At 40.0% G+C, this 25007-nt stretch overlaps 1 protein-coding gene across 2 annotated transcripts in view; it reads right to left on the reverse strand.

Annotated features, from left to right (window-relative positions):
- Positions 1-1236: 1236 nt before the first annotated feature.
- The window catches only part of LOC104312496 (ADP-ribosylation factor-like protein 8B), a 29843-nt gene continuing 6072 nt past the window's right edge, over positions 1237-25007 (reverse strand). The window contains exons 3-7 of one of the 2 annotated variants that reach the window (XM_069801993.1): positions 10657-10730; positions 10209-10302; positions 7955-8022; positions 4413-4483; positions 1237-1629 (exon numbers count right to left, since the gene is read on the reverse strand). In XM_069801993.1, the coding sequence (XP_069658094.1) occupies positions 1580-1629; positions 4413-4483; positions 7955-8022; positions 10209-10302; positions 10657-10730 (357 nt within the window). In that variant the 3' untranslated portion in view covers positions 1237-1579. The remainder of the gene's footprint in view (positions 1630-4412; positions 4484-7954; positions 8023-10208; positions 10303-10656; positions 10731-25007) is intronic. The other variant, XM_069801994.1, reaches the window with a different exon arrangement.

Here is a 25007-nt window from a genome sequence, read left to right on the forward strand (position 1 = left end):
CAGTAGATGGACTAGATGTCTGATTCTGGAAGGTCATTCCCAACATCCCATTTCAGGAACATCCACTATTAACGTACTTAGTCAGCACTCAGCACTTCACACATAGTCAAATTATTTTCATGTAACCATAGAAAAATTAGCCCCTCTGGCCAGACTTCTGCAGGCAATACTGCAAACATTTACAAACAACCACTATAACCTGACTATCATGCTTGTACTAGCATTCTTGTGACACTTGAGAAAAGATTTTACCAAGTCTGTGCAGTATGTTTTAAGCAGTGCATCAGAACCACTAGCTAAAAGCATCCTCAAACAGACATGACAAAAAATGTTGCTATTTTTATAGATCATGTATTTAAGTGCAAGAACTGCATAAACAACTTATAACCTTTTTAATACTATAGCAATCAGCTGATTTACCACATCTTTAGACCAGCATCCCAGAACTTCTCCCTCCTAGATCTGCAAGTGTCCTTGAAACACTTGGCCACTGAGCATCTGTCTTTCATAAGTTTTAAGTCTATCTATTATTTCTTGACAGGAACCTTCTGTATTTAATAGAATTTCCAAACTCACAGAATTCCCATCAGACTGCTTCTAAGTGAAGCACTTGGAAGCAGGTATCTGTAAGATGTTAGCAAAGCATCAAAATTTAAAAAGTGAATTGCTCCTTTAATCTGTGTCAAAAGAACTAATCCTACTTCAGGGCCTAGCTATATTAGGCTGTATACTCGAAAATTCTGCAAGGTTCAGGAATGGAAAGAGTAGTCCAGAAGCACTGTAAAAATTATTTCATTTACAATAAAAATGTTTAGGAAATCCATTAATTTTGGAGATAATGTCAGAAAAGATGCACATGATCTCACCTGCTCTCCCTTTGTATTTTGTTGTCTGTTTAAGAGAGAAAAACAACCACTGCAATTCCAGACTCTTTCCTCTCCCAATAGAGGAGGACAGGATTGTCTAGAATTTGTTTTATTTTTTAATTCCCAAATAATATTCATATGAATCATTTACATTAATGACTGGAAAAAATAGATAACTACAGATACATGACTTTGGAAATAACTTTTCACCAATCAGAGTATCTGAAAGTGTTCTGATTAACAGCATTTTGTTCAAGTAAGATGCTTTTAATTATGGTTTTAATTGATTACTGATACTTAACTACAGGTGTTTGCAGGGAAAACATTCTGCATGAGTAATTATATGATATGTTCAAAAAAACCAGTCATATCTGTTTCCACTGTGCATTTTATTCAGTTTCAAATTAGAAAAAAATTACTAAGTGTTTGACGATTCACATGCATAAACTCAAAATTTCAGCCCAAAAAAGTATTCATTTCTTTCAGTCTTGTATTAAGGTGTTCAGGAATTTCACCTAGGCAGACAAATATCTGAATTTTTAAAAAAAGAACCAAAATAGAAAGACAAGCTATAATTCAGTTTTACTTCTGTTAACAAACACGACCAAAGTGAGTCCTGGTAGTACGCAGTTGCATTCTTTATCTTTTCAGTTGCGTATAGTTGATAGGAGTCAAAGTGATTGAGAAAGAGTTATCTTCAGCAAAAGTTTTCTTCAACAGTGTCTTGATTTGGAGTGCTGAATAAGCCATTGTAATGTTATGTCTGCCAGGATAGATAAAACAAAATGAAAAACTCAACAGCCTGTTTGCAGAGTGTAAAAGGATAACAGAACATCAGCAGGTTAATAGAAATAAAAAAACCCCAAACAAAACCCAGAAACCACAGGCTTTCATTTACACCTAATTAAAAATTCAGTACTTAAAACTCCAGGTAGAGGTTTTTTCTGTTGTTTTTTGTTTGGTTTTAAATTATGTGCACTTTGTATTCTTGAAATATGATGACTGACTTCGAGTTCTCTAAGCCACAGATGAAGAACTGTTGGAAAAGCAAAGATTTAAGATGACCATAAAATGAACTGTAAAATCCAGACTAGAATGAAATGTAGTGTGAGAACAAAGGCAGAAATACACAACTGGAAGGAAAGAGAAGGGCAAACATCTGACAAAGCATTAAGAAGCCATTTAGGCAGGTTGTAGGAGTCCAAGTTCTCTCAAAGACACACAACACTGGACTGAAATTCGACAGCTGAAATTGGTACCCCTCCTGATACAATCTAACCCAACTGCATTGGGCTGAAAACTGCAGCAGTTCATGAACTGATTCATAAGCAGATTAGATGTTTTTGCCTCAAGGCAGTAACATCTGTCAGGGAGGTAGGAAGGTTGTCAGGGGGCAGCAACAGCTCTAGCCCTCAAATTTAAATTTTTTGCCACATCTGTCCTAAGTTCAAAGCAGCACTCCATGAATATCCTGGCAGACCAGTTCAGGCACTGCAACTGCAGGCAAAAGCACCCCACGGTATCTAAAACAAAGCTAATAACTATATACTAATCTTCCACAGTCTCTCAGGACACAGAAAATGGCAGCCTTACACCTACACCTCCTGACAAGACCAGTTAGCTAGGCTGCAGTTTACACTGAAAAATTACTATCACCTCATTCAACTGCATTGACGTCAATCAAAAATGCAGGGGAAGAAGACAGCTCCTAGTCTTCTCCTTAACAGCCTAGTAGCTTCATCACTTTAATAAGCTAAATACATTTTCATTATAGTTTTTCATTACAAATTATATTTTCCAGTCCTTTGATCTCCCTAGGTTCTTGCCCAACCTCTTTTCAGTTTCTTAAGGTCTTCCTCAAAATACGGCACACAGTGCTCCAGTAATGCCTGCACAGTTCCAAACATAGGATATACGCAGTCTGCTCCCATTTGCTATTTCTTTGGGCAAATATTCAGGAACCACGTTAGCCTTTCTAGGCACAATGTTAGACTGGAAGATACTTGACTGATTTTCAGTTAGGATTTGAGTCTTTTTCATCACTGCTCCCAGAACTTCCACAAATAAGTGATCTACACAGTTCTGCATTAGTGATCATTATTTTCATTATTTTCCCATTTGCAAATTTTAGCATACTTTTTTTGCATGCTTTTCTCTTCCATGCCATCCATATAAATGAACCAGGATCAAAACCTATTTTCTCCAGGATCCTCTCATAAATTAGGCTGGTTTTATCACTTCTGAGATCCTCCACTGCAGCCTTGCCAGTTTGATAAGGATCAAGCACTGCGTTTCTAAAACCTCAATCACCTTCACTGCCCTTCACCTATGTAGATAATCTTGACTATGTTGTCTTCCTCGGTCCTTGTATCCCAAAGTCTAATCTTCCCCAGTGTAACAGCACATTCTGTGTATTTCCCTTACTCAGAGATAACTGTTGCATCCCAAGCTGCAGCAAACCTGGGTCCAGTCTTCTTCAAACCAACACACCCAAATCACGTACACCATTTCCAAGAGCAGCCCTCACTGCCTAACACATCCCTGCACACAGCTGAAATCTCCCCCAGTTCTCTGAAGCCCAGGTGTCATGGCATAGTCTCCTTGCCATCTCTGCTACCCAGTCCTCTCTGCCTAGGATGGAAATTTCCCCTGCTGCTGAGAGAAACTGGCTTTCCTCCCATTTCCACTCCCACTGTCTCTCATTCAGCTGAGCCCCACAGAGCTGCCCAGCTCTTCTAAGGAGTCTGGCTTCCTCAAGAAGCAGCCATAAATATCTACCCAGGCTGTATCCCTCCCATCCAGCACCACTTGTCTCAGCAGCATGCAGGGAAGAATGGTGGCACAGAGCCAGCATGCCCCCAGGAAACCACTACTGCTGGCTCAGCCTGTGCTTAACTCCCTTCTCCTGCCCTGTGGAGGGAAGGAAGGGGAGAACATGACAGAGGAAAGAGACAGGAAAGTGGAAGAAAGGGGTGAAAGAGAGGAACAGGCAAAAAGCAAAGGCAGATGGGAGACAATTTCATGGAGCTTTTACAGGTCCTCACTGACTGCAGGATATACTCTGTGTGTCTCCAGTAGGACAAATGCACTAGTCCCTCAGTTTGAGGAACACCGCCCTACAGCCACATGCACATAAGGCCTGCTTACAAAGTAAAATCGTGTATGGAGCAAAACACTTACCAAAATTTTTTGAGTATCACCTAATAATTGGAAGACCTTCCTCTCCAGTTACTGTTTTTTCAGAAGTAACAGTTTTTGTGAGGGATTCAATTACTTTGGGTTTTAAATATGCTTTTCCAAGGCCCCTGTCAAATTAATTTCTTAACTTCTCATGGAACTAAATAATTCTACAAGTGACTTTTAAATTACACATAATTCTGTATTAAAACAAATACAGTTGCATGCAATATTTGCAACAAAATCAAAGTAAATTGAGATTTTCAGTTATATATTAGAGTTAGATATTCAAATCTCATTAACAACTTTAACTTTGGATCCAAAGTACAAAGTATACATTGATGATGCTGTAAGGAAGAAGAAGCTTACCAATGTTATCTTTCTCTTTACAGGAAATAGAATAGCAACAGATTTCTCTGTCTTGAATAGCTGAAAGGTTTCTACGGGAAAAAAAAAAAAAAGTAGTGCTATAACTGCACAAAAACTGACAACAGAAATTTCCATTAAATTACATGTTTTCTGCTTTTTACTCAGTGGGTTCAATTCTATCCTCAGATATTAAATTTTGAAAATATGCTACTGCACACAGAAAAACCCCATGTTTCTTAAACTATAAAGATCAAAAGGTTATAAAGCCATTTCACAAAAATTCAAATTTCTTATTAAGTCAGTGTAATAGTGATTAATAAAACCACAGAAATCCATGAGCTGAAAATAACATTTCATAGTGGCAACCAAGTAACATTACCATGTCTTAGCATTCACTTTTTACTCTTTTCACTTAGAATTCGGAGCTTTTATCTCTAATAACTCTAATAATCAAATAACAGTACTCAAATAATCACACCATTAATCTTCAGGACTTTTATTATATCATACTCAAACATATCAGATCTGATTCCTGCTGAAAGGATCCTCTACATTTAGGAAGAAACTGATTCTTAATTAACTTTTGTTTCTTTCTGGGAATCTCCCTATCCCCCTCAGAGTTTCTGAGCACTTTTTGTTATTTTTTCATTTATTTATCCTCACACAAGTGGCACAGACATGCAGAAAAGAGATTATGTTCCTGGAGCAGATGGAGAGTGGAGGCACTGAGAAGGAAGGAGTCTTGAGATCATACAAGAGACTCTAATAAGAGAACTAAATAGTGACCTCCCTGGACTTCAGGAGAGCAAACCTGGCCTCTTCAGGGATCTGCTTGAAAGAGTCCCATGGGATAAGGCCCTGTACCGAAGAAGGGCCCAGGAATGTTGGTTAATATTCAAGGATCATCTCCAAGATCAAAAGCAGCCCACCCTAATGAGTTTGGAAAAAAAGCCAGGAGGCATAAGTGAATGAACAACGAGCTCCTGGCATAACCCAGTCACAAAAAGGAAGCATATAGAAGGTGGAAGCAGGGACAGGTAACCTGGAAGGAATACAGAAACACTGTCCAAGCATGCAGAGACACAGTTAGGACAGCCAAAGCCCAACTGAAATTGGATGTTGTGAGGGATGTTGAAGGCAACAAGGGCTTCTGTAAGTATGTAAGTGACAAATGGAAGACAAGGGAAAACGTGGGCCCATTGCTCAATGAGGTGGGGGACCTGGAAAAGGCAGGACTCAATGCCACCTTTGCCTCCGTCTTTACTAGCAAGGTTAGACTTCAGGAATCCCAGGCCCCAGAGACCAGGGAAAAAGTCTGGAGCAAGAAGTTGTACCCCTGATGGAAGAGGATCACATCAAGGAATACATAATCAAACTGGACATAGAGAATTCCATGGGCCCTGATGAGATGCACCTACAAGTGACGAGAGAGCTGGCTGATGTCATTGTGAGGCCATTCACTGATAACCTTTGAACGATCATGGCAATTGAGAGAGATGCCTGAAGAGTGGAGGAAAGTAAATGTCACCCTTATCTTCAGAAAGAGCAGGAAGGAGGACCCAGGAAGCTACATGACAGTCAGCCTCACCTTGATCCCTGGGAGGGTGATGGAGCAACTAATGCTGGAAACCATTTCCACGCACATGACAGACAAGATGATGATCAGGAGTAGTCAGCATGGATTCACAAAGGGGAAATCATGCTTGAACAACTTGATAACCTTCTACAATGAAATCTACAGCTTGCTAGATGAGGGGAGAGCAGTGGATATTGTGTACCTTCACTTCAGTAAGGTTTTTGACACTGTCTCCCACAATATCCTCATAGACAAGCTGAGAAAGTATAGGCTGGATGAGCAGATGGTGATGTGGACTGAAAACTGGTTGAACAGTCAGGCCCAGGGGGTGGCAATCAGTGGCACAAAGGCTGGTTGGAGGCCAGTAACTAGTGGTGTACCACGGGATAAGTACTGGGTCCAGTCCTGTTCAACATCTTCACCAATGATCTGGATGATGCAGCAGAGCATACCCTCAGCATGTTTGCTGATGACACAAAACTGGGAGGAGTGGCTAATACACCAGAGGGTTCTGCTGCCATCCAGAGGGACCTCCACAGGCTGAAGAAATGGGCTGACTGGAACCTCAGGAAGTTCAACATGGGGAAGTGCAAAGTCCTGCCCTTGGGAAGGAACACCAGTACGTGCTGGGGGCTGACTATCTGGAAAAGCAGCTTTGCAGAAAAGGACCTTGGGGTCCTCGTGGACAGCAAGTTGAACATGATCTAGCAACATGGCAAAAAAGGCTAATGGTATCCTGGGCTGCATTAGGAGGTGTGTTGCCAGCTGGTCGAGGGAGGTGATCCTTCCCCTCTATTCAGCCCTGGTAAGGCCATACCTGGAGTGCTGTGTCCAGTTCCAGGCTCCCCAGTACAAGAGGGATGTGGAGCTACTAGAGAAAGTCCAGTGAAAGGTCACTAAAACGATTAAGGGACTGGAGCATCTCACATACTAGGAAAGGCTGAGAGAGCTGGGACTGCTTAGCCTAGAGAAGAAAAGGCTCGGGGGGAATCTTATTAATGTGTACAAGTATCTGAAGGGAGGCTGTAAAGAAGATGGAGCCCAGTGACAGGACAAGAGGCAATGGGCACAAACTGAAACACAGGAGGCCCTTTCTGAACACAAAGAAACACTTATTACCTCTGAGGGTGACTGAGTGCTAGCACAGGTTGCCCAGAGAGGCTGCAGAGTCTCCACCCTTGGAGATATTCAGAAGCCGTCTGGATATGGTCGACGGCAGTCAGCTCTAGGTGGCTCTGCTTGAGCGGGTGGGTGGACAAGAAAACCTCCAGAGGTCCCTTGCAATCTCAGCCATTCTGTGATTCTGTGTTTCCTAAGTCTCAGTTTAGTTGCTTAGCCTTTGGACCATCCTTCTATACTGAAGCCTCACTTCACTTCACTGCACTTGCACTGCATTTCACTTGCACTTCCTACTGATTGAAATTATGTGATATGAGACACAGAAACCTATTCTGCAAAATTATTGCTATACTGGCCATTTTTACAAAATTGTATATTTCCTTTACTATTACCCTTACAATGCATCAATTTAAGTTAGTTTCAGTAATCCGTAAGTATATGCTTGGCTACATGCCAAAAATATCTGAATTGCTTAAATTTACAGACAGTAGTTTGAAATGGTTCTGTTCTAATGCCGTTTGAGCATTAAACTGCCACTACAATGTACTCTGAAAAGTGTAAATGAGCCTATTACTACATATAGCAGTTAGATCTTCAGTGATGAGAAAACAGGACTATCTGAAACAACTGTATACAACCAAAATAATAATCAAGAGAGGTTTAAATCTACTGTAGTCCGTTATCAGCCTAGATTGCTATTTCAACTGCCAGCAGAGCTCGGAGTGGAGTATCTGAGAATATAAAATGGAATCTGTTATAGCTGGTTATTGCCATGGACTACCAACGATTTTCTCTTATATATTGAATTTCACAGAGTTTCAGCTTTTTACACAGGCCAGCTACTTACAATTTCTCAATTAACTGCTTTTCATCCAGTGCACCTGGGAGGTCTCTTTTATTTCCAAGGACTAACACCTGAAAGAAATCATTCATATTCATGTTAAATCCAGAAGGAATAAAAGTTTATTTTTATTTGTTTTGTAATGCCAACCACTTGTTGGCATTATTTTGGATCTTGCAGCCAAGTATTTAGAACACAGTAGCGGACATATTCAAAACGACCAATGACTGTGGGAGCATCATGGAAATCCTGCTCCTAGCCAGGGTCAGATGCTGGGTACACACCCTCTGGAAACTGGATCCAATTATTTCTGGGTATATCAGTATCAGAAGTCTCCTCTGGAAGTGAATCTCTCCATTCAGGATGGCATTATGGGATGGTGTCAGATTCCACCAGGTGGATTCCTTTTGCATGCAACTAAACCTGGATGAGAGCATGCACCAGGTGCACTCAGGCCACCAACAGACATTCAATCCATAGGACCAGACTAATGTTAATCAAAAGTAGGGCCCCAGAAGTAGAGGCTGGGTCCTTAAGATCCAGAATTTATTCTCTCTACAGTTTTACTCCCGTGCTTCTTAACATTGACATACTAAACAGCCAGGCATCCAAAACAATATATCACCCAAGCATCAGCCAAATAACTCATTCCTCTCCAACCCCTTTGAGCATCCATGGTAGAAATCAGAAGGGCAGCCATTAGGAATTAAGTCTGATAAACACAGAAAATTTACTGAACAGATGCTGGAATTCAAGAATTCCTACGCAATACTTAAGGCTTCAAGTATAAATTAAGATCAGATGAATGGGTTGAGTACATTCTAAGATAAAGTAAGCAATGGAAGGTTTTTCCAATTATGATTGCATTGTTTTCCAGATGCGTTACAATTCTGAGTCAAGCTTGTCCCATTATTTCCCATGAATTTGGAACACGTTAAAACTCATTATTTGCAGTCTCAGATTAATAAAGCTACCTTAAAATCTATAATGCCAAAGCCTGAGTACAATAAATTGAAGGAAGTTCAATACTAGTTACTACCTATGAAATAAAAATAAGTAAAAAATACATTACTGCATCTTGGAAATTACTCTGCTGGTCAGGCTGGGCAATTGGAATGTGATATTGTAACATATAAAACGAAAGGAACTTAATTAGATACTTCTGAAGATATGAGAGACCTATCATTTCAGGAAGGAAAAGTGCAAAGTAAATAAAACAGGATGGGAAGACAGTACAAAGGACAAAGTCACTCACCATGAACAGCATGACTGTAGATTTCTGTAGGATTTGTTCAATATGTACTTCACATAACAAAATGCAACAACAATAGCAAACCTTATAAAAAAGATGGGGAGTCACTTGAAAAATTCTTTGAGAACAGATGTGTGAGAACTTTATTCTCACAATGATTTCATGTCAGCTGTCTGTTTACTCATCCTCAGATGACTTCGACCACTTGCACTGGCTAAGTGTCCAAATATTTGCTTACAAAAAATGGGCCAAGCAAGAGCCATCAAGCTGTGAGTACCTTCCTCCTGATCTGTATGTACCATTGTTTTCTTTCTTATGATCAAAGGTATGAACTCTTGCTTGGTGACATCGGCATCAAAGATCAATGGTAACCTGACTGATTCCTACTAGCTCCAAATTGGCAGATTACACTTAATTAAACAACATTAGTCTCCACCTCTGTTAATTTCTCACTAGAATGTCAGCAGAATATACTATACTTTGATACTTCCTACTGGAGAACAGATGCATATTTAAATTTTTTTCATACAGTTTAGTTTGAAAAACTAAAAAGTCAAGAAAAAGAAAAAGTCAGGACACAGAAAAAGTCAAGCTCCTCCACAATCTCTGGAAGCAGAGGACGCTATTTGATGTTAGTGTCTGCCACTCTTTAGAAAGACAAATCTCACACACCATAAGATACTGCCAGAAACATATCTGGGTCACTGGTTCAAACCAAGCCAACAAGGCGACTGACTAGAAGTAATTTCTGTCTGATAATGCCACATGTGAAAATGATTTTTTTCCAAATCTATTCTGACCTTTAGACTAGACAACATAAAAACACACTGCAGCACTGATAAGAAGTTGAGTCCTCTGAAAAAATGCCACAATAATTTTTGTAAGAACACTCAATGTATCAAGGCTGCATCATACTTAAGCTAGTTTCAAGAGTCCAGAGGAACCAATTCATGAGGATTTAGGCTACAATGGCTACATTCAGGTAAGAATAATAATCAAAATACTTACTGGAATTCCATGCAATTGTGGCTTATCTATCAAACTGTGCAGCTCATTCTTTGAAGCTTCTACTTTTTCTAAGTCTGCTGCATCCACCATATAACTGCAATGGGAACATAGTTATTTATGGTATTGTCTATTACTTGCAGAAAGTTGCATTAAAACATCTGAAATGTGACCAATGTGTTCCCATTGACAAGAGCATTAAAACAGTCCTGAGTTGTGTAAGCCCTGCACTTATCAATACAGGAAGATACAGGATTAAATACAGGCTGTGGGGAAAAAATGGCCTGGAACATGCAATTACTTATACAGCGGGCTTGCTGGATGTGTAAAACACACTATTATTGTGTTGGGTCTTCTTATGTGATAGAGGTGGACAGGAAGAAAAGCAAATCTATATTAATAATACATAGTTTTAAATATATGTTATATGGGCATACACAAGAAAACTTACACAACTGCATTGACTCCTCTGCAGTAACGCTCCCACATGCTTCGAAACCTTGGCTGTCCTCCAATGTCCCATACCTGGAAAAGGTAAGAACACCCCAACCCCAAAAACATTTTTGAACTACACAGTACTAACAGAACAGAACAAAAGAACTCTTCCATGCAGCATGCAGGCTGTACTGACAATGCCTAAATGTAGGCAGGTTTTTTTTAAGTGACCTTCCTCAAAAGACTGGTCTTCTCAGCCCCTTCCAGTCAATGGAGGGGGACAGGCACATTCAGAGGTCAAGTCAGTCCTGTGACCTTAGCAGCTCCAAATGTCCATTTGGAGAATTCCACCCTTTCCTGCTCACTGCAAAAAAAAGTCTTACTCGGATACCAAAGCGAATTCTGCAAATACACAGTCTAAAACCCAGAAAGAATAGCATCACTGTATGAAAACAGTTAGGAAGTTGCATTTTTTATGGGGCTAGGGAGACCTGAGTTAAGAATGCATCAGGCCTTCAGCAGGATAAAGACAGATATTAAGTAAATAAAGAGTTGGTCAGAGAGCAGATTGAGTCCATGTAAAGGACGATATATTCTAGAGAGATCCAATACCTCCACAGCTCTGCCATTTGTTCATCAAATGTGCTTTAAAGACACATGGATTAACTGATCAGAACCAGAAAGGAAACAGTAGTGTAGGGTAGGCCTGAAGTGATTAATGAGTGAATCTTAAGGAAAGGAAGCTCAAATTCTGCTTGGGATTTTATAAAGCTCCAATCCTGCAAATACTTATGCATGCTGTTAGTGTCTGGCAATCCCACTGAATTCCGTATCATTAAAAGGCTAGCACATTATTTTTCTGTACAGGAGTTACTTATTCTGCTTTGCTTGCAAAAATCCAGTATTTTTGGTGGATGACAATAATCTCATTCTAAAACTGTTTCCAAGATCAAAATACCAGGGAAAGGATCTAAATCATGCAGACAAGGGCTGCGTGATGATATAGGTGTTGCAGCTACATCCAAAGCCAGTTGTGTTACAAGTGACACATCTATTAAAACAGTGATGAACACTGAAAAATAAAAGGAATGGATCTGTTCCTATGTCAAAGAGAAGTAATTATTTCTTATTTTAATCAGATTTAGCTATCAAAACAATAGGTACTACATACTAGGAGGCATATCCATTACAGCACAAACTAAATTTGGAAGTAACATACACAGAAGTAAAATTTTCTTGAGAGTTGTCTTCATATTTATACTTTATAAATCCAAACATATTAAACCTGCTGTGGCAACAAAGACTTGCACAAAAGAGCAAGACTTAATAGACCCTTCAGGTAAGACCTTTTTCAACTAATGCAGACTACATTTTTAATTCCACAATCCATAAATCATATTTATGTATCAATTTCTTTATTATTTTCAACATCTTATGTTCATATTTTATAAAGAAATATTTCCCAGTTCACCATTAAAATAATTCCCTGATTGATATCTTACTGTTCCTTCTGGCATAAAATTACTATATCATCTAAATGTAGATTGCGTTTGATCCCATTTACAAGATCAAGAATTTTACACATTAAAGAGAGTTGAGTGAACTTCTGACCATGAACTGGGTATCAATTATTATCTGCACTGACATTTGAAGCGCTGTTTCAAAAGTCGTAATAAAATAAACCTTTTATTTTAAAAGCTTGAAAGAGATGAGTACACAGTTCAGTATTATAGTTAGATGAAAAACCTCACACCAACACTAATTATTCCAATAACTCATCAGGACCTTGAAACTATTAGTAACCATCTGGTGCACATCTGTGCGTCTGGAAAAAGAAACCAAATTATTTTCTTGGTAGATCAGAGAAGAAAGAAGGGGAAAGAGGACAGGGAAGGCCAGTAGTAAGATTAGATTTTTGGAGACGGACAGTGATTATTCCTCGTAGCCAGAAAAACCTACAAGATAATGTAGCCTGGACTAATCACAAAAGTAATACAAGATAAAGAAATACTAGTTTTGTCCTTGTTGGATAACATACTATATCTATACTGTATCTATACTATATTAAATTGCACTGCAGAACAAGTATTATTCTCATTAGGAGAAAGAGTCACCTTGAAACAATGGAAAGATAAGTCATTTCCAGTCAGTTTCCCTAATAAGGCTTACAACTATCCATTAAAGTACATCATGAAGGACACAAGATTGCCTAGGTGTTTTTAATAGTGCTTGGGAACCCAGTTTACATCAATATATTAAGTTATAATTATCTGAAATAGAGAAAGAAAAAAAATGTATTAAAAAAATCACCTCTTTGCCTATGAAATTAAAATGGTTCTAGTAGTAACTTTCTAATACTCTTTATTATACTGAATAGCCAATGACAGAATTAACTACTTAATTCAAAACACCAATTTCTGCCCCAAACCACTTCCACTGTAAATGCCTGAACAGTCAGAACTGTGAGAGTACAAGAGGCACCTAGGAAGGAAATGGGAGAGGTCTTAGAGTTAAAGAAGTTTTTTTGCCTTGCATGTTGTGTACATCACCTATTTTGGGATCCCAGTATTTAATACACAAATAAAAAGTATACTCTGGGTGTGAACTGGGAGAGGCAGGAGACTACATCTTAAACAGCAGAATATAGAGCTAGCTATAAAAAGTTTGTTTTGTCTCTGTTCTTAAAAAGAGACTGGACTTCAAATTGCTCCCATGGCTTTCATTGGTCTCTCAGGAATAAAATTTTTGTAATATTTAAGAGGTAATTTTATCCCTAGAAGATCAGCTGATCTTAAGAATCAGAAAATGCATACAAAATGACCAAACAGACAAAAAGTTTCTTTGATGCCCGGTACCATTGCCTCAGAGATTAAAATCTCAAGGAGTTGTTGTTTAGGCTCAATCTCAAAGCATACATCTTATTCCTACTGCATTTTATAAATCACTGTTTTATTTGTTCCTGACTACTCCTACAGAGTACTAATTCTTACTGTGCTTGCAGGCCTACACTCTCATAAAATAATGCAATGCTTTTATTTGTAAACTATTAATTGTTATACTTTGGAACCATCATTTACCATACCCGTTAAATCAAATTCTTCTAGAACAGGAATCTCTCTGGATATGTCTCTTGTTCAGTTTCCATTCTTCATGTGGCTCTAAGGCTCCTTCTTAAGACTGTGGCTATCAGCTATGTTTAAGGAGCAAATCTTTTCCTTTTGCACAGAGGTATCATGACAGTTGAGCAAAAATGCAGGTGGGCAATACGTCCAAAGGTTTTCAAAAGCTTTCAGTTACAGGAAGGCTCATTAACACTCTAGTTGCACTTCTTTATTAATTAATAGCTTATATTGTGGGAGAGCTTGACAGTTAATAAGAAAGCTGCAGGAAGGGAAAAGTAGTATTTTCTAGATGTCAAGTTTTACATGGCTTTTCTTCCAGGCATGCTGGGTAGGATGTTTCTTATGGACAGAGATGTGTACAATGACACATTTGTATCTCGATGTCAAAGCGCAGGTTCAGTACGTAAGATCTCACCACAGTCAGTGAAGCCTAGACAGCTTTCAGCTGACCAGATGTAATGTCTTCTTTAGGACGACAGAATTATGCTCTAGGCTTGATGGTACTGACTTGAGCTCCTCTGACTGTTATTGAAGGAGCTTAACACTCACTGCAGACATATACCTGTTTACATTCAGACATCTTAATTTGCTAGCTGAATCCAACACTACAAATACCTGGACTCAGAAATATATCTTTCTGGTTGGAAGTATTCGGAAAATACCAGCCATAAAACCTAAACCTGAACAAACAGGTGAGGAAATTCTGAACACAGAAAAACATCTGGGCAGAGTAACATAGCACCAGCAACATCCAACATCACATTGTACACAGACAAGTCCACATATACCGAGATGTGACTAATGAGCTCATGCATACACAGCAAGCACAGTCACAGCATTCATAGCCCACTCAATGTGTAATGACAGGGAGTAACTGGGAAGCATGGGATTCATTTCCCTCAACTTCAGCTACCTAAAACGTAGGCATCTAATCCAAGTGCCTAAAATCTCTCTGTGGCTGCTAAAGAGCTCAGAGGGCACCCACAGCAGGAAATTATTCCATCTGCCTTACCCACCTTGCCTTCCAGGTGAACCACTCTTGCAAAGCTCTGCACTGCTCTCCACTGCATTTAGACAGCTGGCTCAGGCTGGCTTCCTCCTTTTCACCTGGCTAAGCTCTGGGGAGACAAATCCTAAAGAGTCACCTATTCTAGACTGGAATCTTCAGCCAGTAATTTTCAGCTGCCCTGTCTAATAAACAGGAAGAATAAAAAGAGCTGAATCAAATAGCCTTAAATTTTTTAATAAATTGCCCCGTGGATAACAAAACTACAGAGCCTTACTTGTAGTACCAGCCACGTAACCTATTATGGAAGTCAGAACACCTTACTACCTTAGAATACTTACTACCTGTCTATTATTCTATATTTCAGAAATGCCTTTACAGTTGCTCTTAAAGCTGGCTACATTTTCTGCAGGCAATACTTCCAGAAGACTACATCACATTGCAAAATCAGTCCTGGTCCTTTAAAGAATGCTGTTATCACTCCTAACTAGTGATAAAGTCCAACTTTTAAACATTTTTTGTAACTAGGTATTTTATCACGTCAGACAGAAAAAATGCTATATGCACACTTCAGTTTATAATTTTTTAATTTAATCATAGTACTTTCACTGAAGAATGGGAAATGTACTTAGTGTGCTTAGACTTGCAACACAAAATGGCTGAATATCTTCAATTCCTGAAAACAAGTGCAGAGGCATTTTAATGGCAGGGCTTATTTCTCAATGACTAAGGTGTATTTGACATTTTATCACAGACACATGGTACAATGCTGGAAGGATCAACAGGTGGATTTTAAACAGGACACAAACACGAAGTCTGTTCTCAGAAACTGTTTTCTGAACCTCATGCTCCTTACATCCACATTGTGTTCAAAGGCAGGAAAGTACCAGGGAACCCAGCTTTAGAGATAAGACTGTAATCCTCTCAGTCAAGACATAACACACCTCTAAATAGAAGGAGCCAATCCATCCTAGCCTCAATATTGTGTCCTCCCCGAAGTAGAAAGCCCTGATTCTGCATGACCATGTGCAATCCTTTGTAGTCTCTTTTCACATGACCATGAATCAGTCTCTAGACATCAAAATCCAAGAGATTCTGGTGAAAGTAGGCATATAGAAATTGTAAGTTGTAGGCAGAACTTGCACTTCGAAGACTGAGGGCAAGGAGACCAGAGGCAAGGACACTGATAGCTCAAAACAGCTGATCAATAACTACTGTAGTGATCATTAATTTTGCTTGTCCTTGAAGAACATAAAACCATGAAAGCAAAAATTAGTAGTCACTCAAGAGCACAGAAAAACCAGGAGGATGTGCAACAGCATGTATGCTGGGAAAAAGTAATCTAATATTGGTACATTAGACATTCTCCCATGACAGATTTAACCCACAGAGCAGCTCCCTGGCATTCTCCTCGTGTGTCCCCCTTACCTTCTAGCTCTCAAGTCTGAGCAATCCTGACAGATTCCCAGCATTTATCAATGAAGCAATGCTGCTGAGGACAGAACTAACCAGGGACAGCACTTATGGTTCCCAGGTTTCCTAACAGGATGTTGGAATAGAACATGTTTATATAAGCTGCAGATAACTTCAAGCTGGGAGTAGATAAAAAGAAAAATTCAGAATCCTAAAGTATCCAGACCAACTAGAGGGATGGTCTGAAATAAGGCAGCTGAAATTTAACACGCAGAAGTTCAGAATGCTACATTTGGATAGAGGGAACCAAATGCACTAGCACAAAATGTATAATAACCAGGTAGAGGTGCAGGACAAAAAGCCTGAGCAGTTCACAAACTAAGTATGTGTTTCAACAGTGTTGCAGATCTTAAATCAGCATGTACTAGAAGAAGCATCTTAAGTACAATTTTAGAGGTACTGCCCTGTCCTCCGTGTCAGGGAGGCTCCTATATTAGTTTTGAGCATCAGCCTATAGAACAGACACAGACAAATTTGAAAAAGTCCAGAAGAGAAAAGAAAGGGTAAGAAAAGATTTTGAAAATATGACCTATAAAGAGGGGAAGGGGGGGGCAAAACCATAATGTTTCCCAGGAAATGGCTGCCAGGTATAGAAGAAAAAAGCAGCTCAATTTGTGATGACAGCAACTCATGTCAGATATTAGGAAAAAAGCTTTCTAACACTTAGAGTGAAAGAACATTGTACAAAACAAGGGATATTGTAGAACCTTCTTCATGGAAGAACAAATTTTAAGAAACCATTACCTAAGATAAATTTGGGTAAATATCTGATTCACCTCAGAGCACAAGTTTGGTTTAGATGATTCCTTGAGATCAATTCTTGGTCCTCTTTTTCAGGAGTCCTAACAGTGTCATGGTTTAACCCCAGCCAGCAACTAAGCACCACGCAGCCGCTCACTCACTCCCCCCCGACCCAGTGGGATGGGGGAGAAAATCAGGAAAAGAAGTAAAACTCGTGGGTTGAGATAAGAATGGTTTAATAGAACAGAAAAGAAGAAACTAATAATGATAACACTAAAAAAATGACAACAATAGTAATAAAAGCATTGGAATGTACAAATGATGCGCAGTGCAATTGCTCACCACCCACCGACCGACACCCAGCTAGTCCCCAAGGGGCGATTCCCCAGCCCCCACTCCCCCCAGTTCATATACTAAATGTGGCGTCCCATGGTATGGAATACCCCGTTGACCACTTTGGGTCAGCTGCCCTGGCTGTGTCCTGTGCCAACTTCTTGTGCCCCTCCAGCTTTCTTGCTGGCTGGGCACGAGAAGCTGAAAAATCCTTGACTTTAGGCTAAACACTACTTAGCAACAACTGAAAACATCAGCGTTATCAACATTCTTCTCATACTGAACTCAAAATATAGCACCGTACCAGCTACTAGGAAGACAGTTAACTCTATCCCAGCTGAAACCAGGACAAACAGTTACTCTGAATGACTGGTGAGACATTCAATACTGCCTATTCTGACTCAGGACACTGGCTTCTGGCCCTATGTTTTTAACCCAACCACTGTAGAGCTTCCTATCTAATGCATGATCCTGTGTCACACTCTGCAGCACACAACTCCCAGCACAGATACAGTCTCCAAGGCTTCTCTTCCCAAACTATCAGATGGAAGACTGCTTTCTTACTCTTCCTTCTTAGTTGATAATTGAGTAATTCTGAATATGCTCCATACTTATTCTCTGAGCCACTCCCTAACCCTCATTTAACTCCTTTTCACAGAATCACAGAACCACTGAAGCTAGCAGGGGCCTTTAGAGATTGTATAGTCTAACTCACCCTGGTCAAAGCAGCGTCACCTAGAGCAGACTGCTCCAAGGATGGAGACTCCAGAACCTGCCTGGTCAACCTGTTCCAATGTTCAATCACCCTCACAGTAAAAATGCTTTTTCTCATGGTTTAAATGGAATTTCTCATATTCTAGTTTGTGCCTATTGCCAGTTGTCCTGTCACTGGGCACCAAGGAAAGTCTGGCTACATTGATGAGGTCCGCCTAAGCCTTCTCTTCTCTAGGCTAGACAGATATCTCAGCATCTCCTCATATGAGAGATGCTCCAGTCCCTTAATCATCTTCACGGCCCTTCGCTGGACTCTCTCCAGTAGATCCACATGCCTCTTATACTGGGGAGCCCAGAACTGGACACAGTACCCCAGGTATGGCCTTACCAGTCCTGAGTAAAAGGGAGGGATCACCTCCCTTGACCTGCTGGCAAAGCTCTTCCTAATGCAGCCCAGCATGCCGTTGGTCTCTCTATTGCAAAGGTACACTGCTCGCCAATGGTCAACTTGGTGCCCACCAGTACCCCCAGGCCCCTTTCTGCAAAGCTTCTTGCCAGCCAGTCAGCCTGTAGTGGTGCCTGGGGTTGATCCTTCCCAGGTACGACTTTGCACTTCCCTGTGTCGAACTTCATGAGGTTCCTGTCAGCCCATTTCTCCAGCCTGTCGAGGTCCCTCCGGGTGGCAGCATAACCCTCTGATATCAGCCACTCTTCCCAGTTTTGTATTATCAGCAAACTTGTTGAGGGTGCACCGTCTCATCATTCAGGTCACTAATGAAGATGCTAAACAATCCCTGGGGTATATCAGTAGTAACTGGACTTCCTGCTGTGGATCACAGCCCTTTAGAATCCAGCAGTACAGCTTTTCCTTACACACAACTACCATAAATCACTGGGACATCCCACAAAAATTCTTTATAGAAATAACCACTTTGGCTTGAAATCAGCCCAGATAACAGCACAGCCTTTTCAGAGTAACCCAAGCCATGTGGAACAGCCAGTACTTGCTGAAACACTGCTGGAGCTATACATGTAGTACACACAGAGGCTCGTACTACTGCATGACACGCAACATGATGACATGACAGGTAAGATGTTTTTTAATTGCTGCTGAATAGCAGAATGAAGCATGACAAAGCAGGAGTATTCTGTTTCTACGAGGATGTTTGGAGACTTGGAAACTCTACTGTCTGGGGCGGGGGAGAGGAGTGCTGCAACGAAGGAGGCTGGAAGAGGAAGGCACAGAGCCGGGATCCTCCTCCTCCTCCCTCTCTCCCACATCAGAGCAAACAGCAAGTAGCAAGAAGCTTGGCTTCGCCCTCCAGCAGACCGGCCTGCGCTGGCCCGGGCTGCAGCTGCCGTGGAAGGACGCTGGCCTCTAGTGGTGACAGCTGGGGTGACCGCAGTCCAACCTCCGCAGCTCCAGTCCCCCGAGTAGCTGCTCCCTGCTCCCTGCTCCCTCCGGACTGCAACATCCGGGGGGGTGGTGCAATTTTAAGAAAACGAAGCGCAAGCGCAAGGAGAATGAAGCTGCTGCGTTGCCTGTGCGCATGCATGTCTCGTGTTGCTCTATTTCTTTTTTATACCTGAGGCTTCTAAGACCATCACTGCGAGAATCAAAGGTTGATTAGTTGGAGCTTCACAATCACTTAAAATAACTGTTCGCGAAGCATGTCTTCTGAGACTCTGAAAGTTAGGTTTGTTAAAAGAAATTTTTTAGCTACTGTCTAGCTTATTGAACAGTAAATCTCACCAAAGCAAAAAGACTACTAATACTGAGCTGATCCAAAAATAGAGAAATTCCATCAAAATCAAATCACTCGGCAAACAACAAAACTTGCTTGGAATTAAAACCCCAAATTAATTCATAGATTTTTTTTGTCAGAAAAAAAAGTGACAGCCATCAGTTTTGTTATGAACTTCATCAAAACAGTTTTAACAACTAAGTTGTAGTACACTAGGTATTTTGATGCTGGAAATCATCCTGTAATTTAATACCTCAGCCACAACCTCAAAATCCATAAAGCCTCCTGCTTAGATTTCAAATACTGCCTGGTAAAATCTTTCCTCTTTGCCTCCTCAATTTTTGAAAATAACAGGTGACAGGTATTATTAAATCCATTGACAAGCCAAAATTTGACAATTGATGGTTAAAGCTGACAGCTTTACATTTCTGATCGTGCTCATCTTTAATTAAAGAGCATATGAAATTGGCATCTTCCTACATAATGTTTTGGCTTGCATAAATCAGTGTTCTCCTTTCAGTGTGGTTCAGATAAATACTTATACACACAGGCATGCCAGCGACCATACTTTTACACACTAGGATTAGAGACCAAATATAAGAACAAATCTACTGGCTTCTGGAAATTACTGCAAAAAAGAAAGTAAAGACAACCGTGGCTCCTTAGTTCTTGTTGCCTTCTGGAACTGTACTGAATCTAGAGATAGAACTGTAGTAAAGAAACCAGGTGGTGATGCTCCACTAGCATCATACTTCCTTCTTAGTGGCCTACCCCAAAATATGGCAAAAAACAGATAAAGGATTAGTATCACCTACTTGTTGGTGTTGCAACTTACTTTGCCTGAGGTGATTGGTCTTACACTTCTGCAATGTCATTTTTTCACTTGATGAATTTTTGACCCAGATGGTTTCTCAGCTTCACTCTTATACTAAGTTTAATTGATTCTGTTTTGCAGTGTTCCCTGACACCTTTGAAAAAGGTCAGACGCAAGACATATCTGCTTACCATGAACATCATTTCTGCCATGTTTGAAGGGCTTCACAGGTTTAGTAAAATAACACTTCATCCAGGAATTTTAATAATAGCTGACAGTTGGATATCATAATATTACTGTAAGAAAGGTAACCTGCTTTGTTGGGATAAAAAGGTTAAAGCAAATTTCACTCTGAATCCTTGTTGACCAGGCTGCAAATAGTGCATCAAAGGATTCTAGCAAGAGGCATCCCCCTCACCATTCTTCAGTCATCAACTTCTCAACAAATGATGTCATTCCCCTCATAGCAAAAAAATTTTGGAAACTTTATCTAGCAATTAGACTGTAAAATTTTAACAGCTTACCTAGACAGAGGAATAGTGACATACAAGTACTTCATCTTGACAGGTTTTTAAGGAAGTAAGCGTCTATACATAACATCCATATTTCCCTACACCTCTTACCTTCACTGTATGCTGTTGTAGCAGAGAGACCATGAGAATTGATTAAGATAAATTATTTTCTGTGCAGACTGGCTTCCAAACCAAGTATTGTTTTTCAAACTAATAAACATACTGTTAGCATTATCCTCTTACTCTTAACAACTCTGTTATAACAACTATATATAACATGACTTTTGAGATGAAAGTGTAAAACAAGGCACAGTTCCACAGAAACTCACGCACCTCCTTCCTGCATGAGCTCGATCTTGCAATATCATTTGTGCAGACAACTATTTCCTTCACCTACTTGAACTATCCTGGCTCAAAAAATACTTTATTATGAAGACTTTGTCTACTTGCAAATTACTTTTCTTTCCCTAGTCGAATGAACCATCAACAGCTTTCATTTTCTTCCACATCTGACAATTCTGTAGCAGCATCAGTATAGCACTCCAACTATCTTTATGCTTTCTCTATATAAACTCTAAATCATGGCCTTATTGTTTCTATACAAAAGACAGAAAACAAGGGAACTGAAAGGAAATTCCTATTCCTGTGGATTATCTATGAACTATGGTTGAATGCAGTAAGTTTTTTATTGACTGTGGCATCTATGGACTTCTTACATCAGTGGTAAACAAAGGCAGATGCAATGAAAAGTGTATGAAACTGATGTTTAAGAATAATTAAAATAGAATCCTCTCCTAGGTGAATTTGGAAGCATTGCTAAAGCTCAAGTGGAAGGTACTGCATCAGTACAAATGTGGTCTTCTGAAAGAGAAGGGAAGGCTCAGGCAGGAGGACAAAGAACACCTGCATGCCTGAAAGAACAGTAAGAAAAAAATACCTCTTTGAATGAGTGAAAACTTAAGACAGTTTGACTACTTAAACTGAAACAAACAGTTTTTGCTTGTGAGTCTGCACTTGCTGCTTCGTATCACAATGCTAATCACAATTTTATCACTGGTCCCTTTCTCTTACACACCTGCCATTGACGTGTAAGAGGTCAAGAAAGCATGGGATGGCCTTCCGACGCATTTGCACTTGTAAGGCAGTACCCCTGATGTTCTTGTTGCAAATACACTATTTAATTTGCTGTCATAGCTACTGTACATGTTAATTTGTGTATAATGAACAGAATCTTGGGGGGGAAAATCTATACAATTAGTACATCAATCAGAGTGTTCTGGTATCAATGCCCATTGACTTCTCCATAAATTCTCTTTCATAATTAATATGAATCATGAATTAATTATAAGGACTAGAAAACTTAACACCATCCATAGTTTGTAAATCCTAACAATATAGCATTAAACAATTATTTTTTTAAAATATTGTCACTGATCCATCTGAATCCACAAGCAGTCTATCTGTGCGTACTGAACACATAATTCTGGCAGCCCTCCAGCAACAGGCAGTGTTAGCTGTGCTTAAAAGTTTGCAGCTACCAGAGTGGAAGGATGAAGGAAAATTTCATTTTTCTCACCAAATGGAGAGACTGCTTTTTTCCTGTCCAGATTCTGCACTCTAAATATGGTGTTTTGCAGCTATCTAAGTCAATCTGTCCAGGCTGCCCCCAAAATGTATCATTTTGCCTGTGTCTGTGTCCTGCTTTCCCACACTGTGGGGGCACCAGCAATCACACAGCTGTTTCCAGAGCACGCTACTTGGGTAATTTGACTGGGGAGAAACTAGGATGGGGGCAGGTTTGGTTGGGTTTTTTAGAGGTTGCTTTCATCTAGATTAGTTGGTGGATATGACTACCGCTTTGCCATGTGATCACTGGTGCTGATGGAAAAGGGGTGCAAGGGTGCAGGGCCATGCTTAAAGTAGAATATAAAACTCACACCATGATCTACTTAAGCTGATTGCAAAAGCTGAACTTTAATCTCTGCCACCCTCACTAGGCTGGCCTGATTCCCTTTTAGGTTTCCCAGAAAGTAACTCTGTTTGTCCGCAGCATGAGAAACATCATACTGAGGTTTAGAAGTGCTACCACAGGCAGAAAAGTGGGTGTATTAAAAGGTTATTTTGTGACTTTTTTTTTTTTTTTTAAGAGGGGCTGGTTTTATTTCCCTTTACAGGAAAGATTCTGTTTGGAAAGTAGAATTTGGACCCCAAAGGAAAAAATATTCAGAAGTTCCGATTTTGATCAAAAAGGCATTCTTTTGGGAGAAGATAAACAGGGATGTACCAAGCTACTGTTAGGCTGAAGTATGTTCTTTCTGTAGCAGAGTTCAGCTCTTTGCTCAGCAACACATGGATGGTTGTTGAAACACATTCAACAGAGGGACCCAAGACCAGAATTTTTTTTTCTCATTTGCTGACAAACTCACTCCTGGACTAAGAGAGGACATTTGCTGCTTCCTCTTTAAGGGATAGGAGTGGGTATTTTGAGGAATGAGGTAGTTAGGGTTTGGCCTTTGTGTGCATATGCAAATGGCTGAGGCACAAAGAAACCAGGCAGTGGAAGAGGGGAATATGTTTGATGAGGAGAGGCTAAGGGCATGAGGATAGCTGGCAAGAAACTCCATAGCAAGGAAAGAAAGGAAACAGCTCTCGGCCAATCAGTATACCTTCTTGTTATGCAGCATGAATACTGCCCTACTGCAATCAAAGCAGATGTTCCTGTAACTTGTAATTTGCCCTTACCAGCTTTGCCTTAAATGTAGTGTACGCACTGCCACAAGCACAGCTGGCCACAGAGAAATGAATCAGCAGAGATGAGGAAGAGCTTGGATGATCTTGTATATACTGACAACAGAGGTGAAGAAGGGCCAAGACCAGAAATGAAACCTCATCATCGATGAAATTCTATGTTTTTTCACCAGTTTCAAACATAGCATTCATAAGAACTAACAGAAAGCATCATGAAATAACAGCCTCCATTTACAAGAAAAAGCTGCATAACTGTTACTCAGCAGAACATGCACCTTGTGCACTACTTCTGTCTCCTGAAAGACCAGTTACCTTTTACTCTTTCTGATTCATAGGTCTCCAAAATAAACTGAGCATAGGGGGTTGACTGCAAGAATTAATGCGGAGAGACTTTTGATTCTGGTCACCTACGTTTTCCTCAGATAAAGTCCAACTGATACAGGCTTACTCATATTGCCATATAAATTCCTCTGTTTTCAGAGAGCTGCCTGCTGTGTAAAGTAATGCTAGCCTTGACTTTTTACTTTGACGAAGAGTTTAGACACATGGCACTGAGTACTGCAGTGCTCATCATGTGACAGTTTGGATTTTTGAAACTCACACGCACCCCATCCACAACAAAAATAAAGTTTAGGCTTCTATCAATCATTTACCTTTCAGGAAACGTGTGAATTAAAAATGCTTATATGATGCTACTTTGTCTTCTTGCTCACCTACTCTGTGCTAAGAATGAGGTCAGATTCTCTCCCGGAGCAGGCTCTAATCATGTACGTATAATGATCATGCACAAAGTCACAAAGTTGAGGTTACCAAGGCAATAATGATCCTCCTCCACTTTACTTTTACCCCATTTTACATTTTACTCCATTTTCCTTTTAAGTCTTTTAGTCTTTACTGTGGACCTAGTTTTAAGATACTCACCATCATTTTTTTTGGCAATCTGCCAAAATTTCCTGGGAAATTAAAATCAGACCATGGATAATGTTAAGAGTTTTTATTTCAGCCAAACCTGACACGAATTTCAAGAGGGTATATGGAAAGGAGGGTTGGGGTGATGAGAGGAAATAGTTGGGTGACATTAGACTTTCCATTTCAATAGATTTCAAAAGACTGGCTTATTAGGCACTGTAATGTACAAGCAGTTGTAGAGGAACCTACT

Source organism: Haliaeetus albicilla, chromosome 14, assembly GCF_947461875.1.
Source record: "Haliaeetus albicilla chromosome 14, bHalAlb1.1, whole genome shotgun sequence".
Classification (NCBI taxonomy): Eukaryota; Metazoa; Chordata; class Aves; order Accipitriformes; family Accipitridae; genus Haliaeetus; species Haliaeetus albicilla.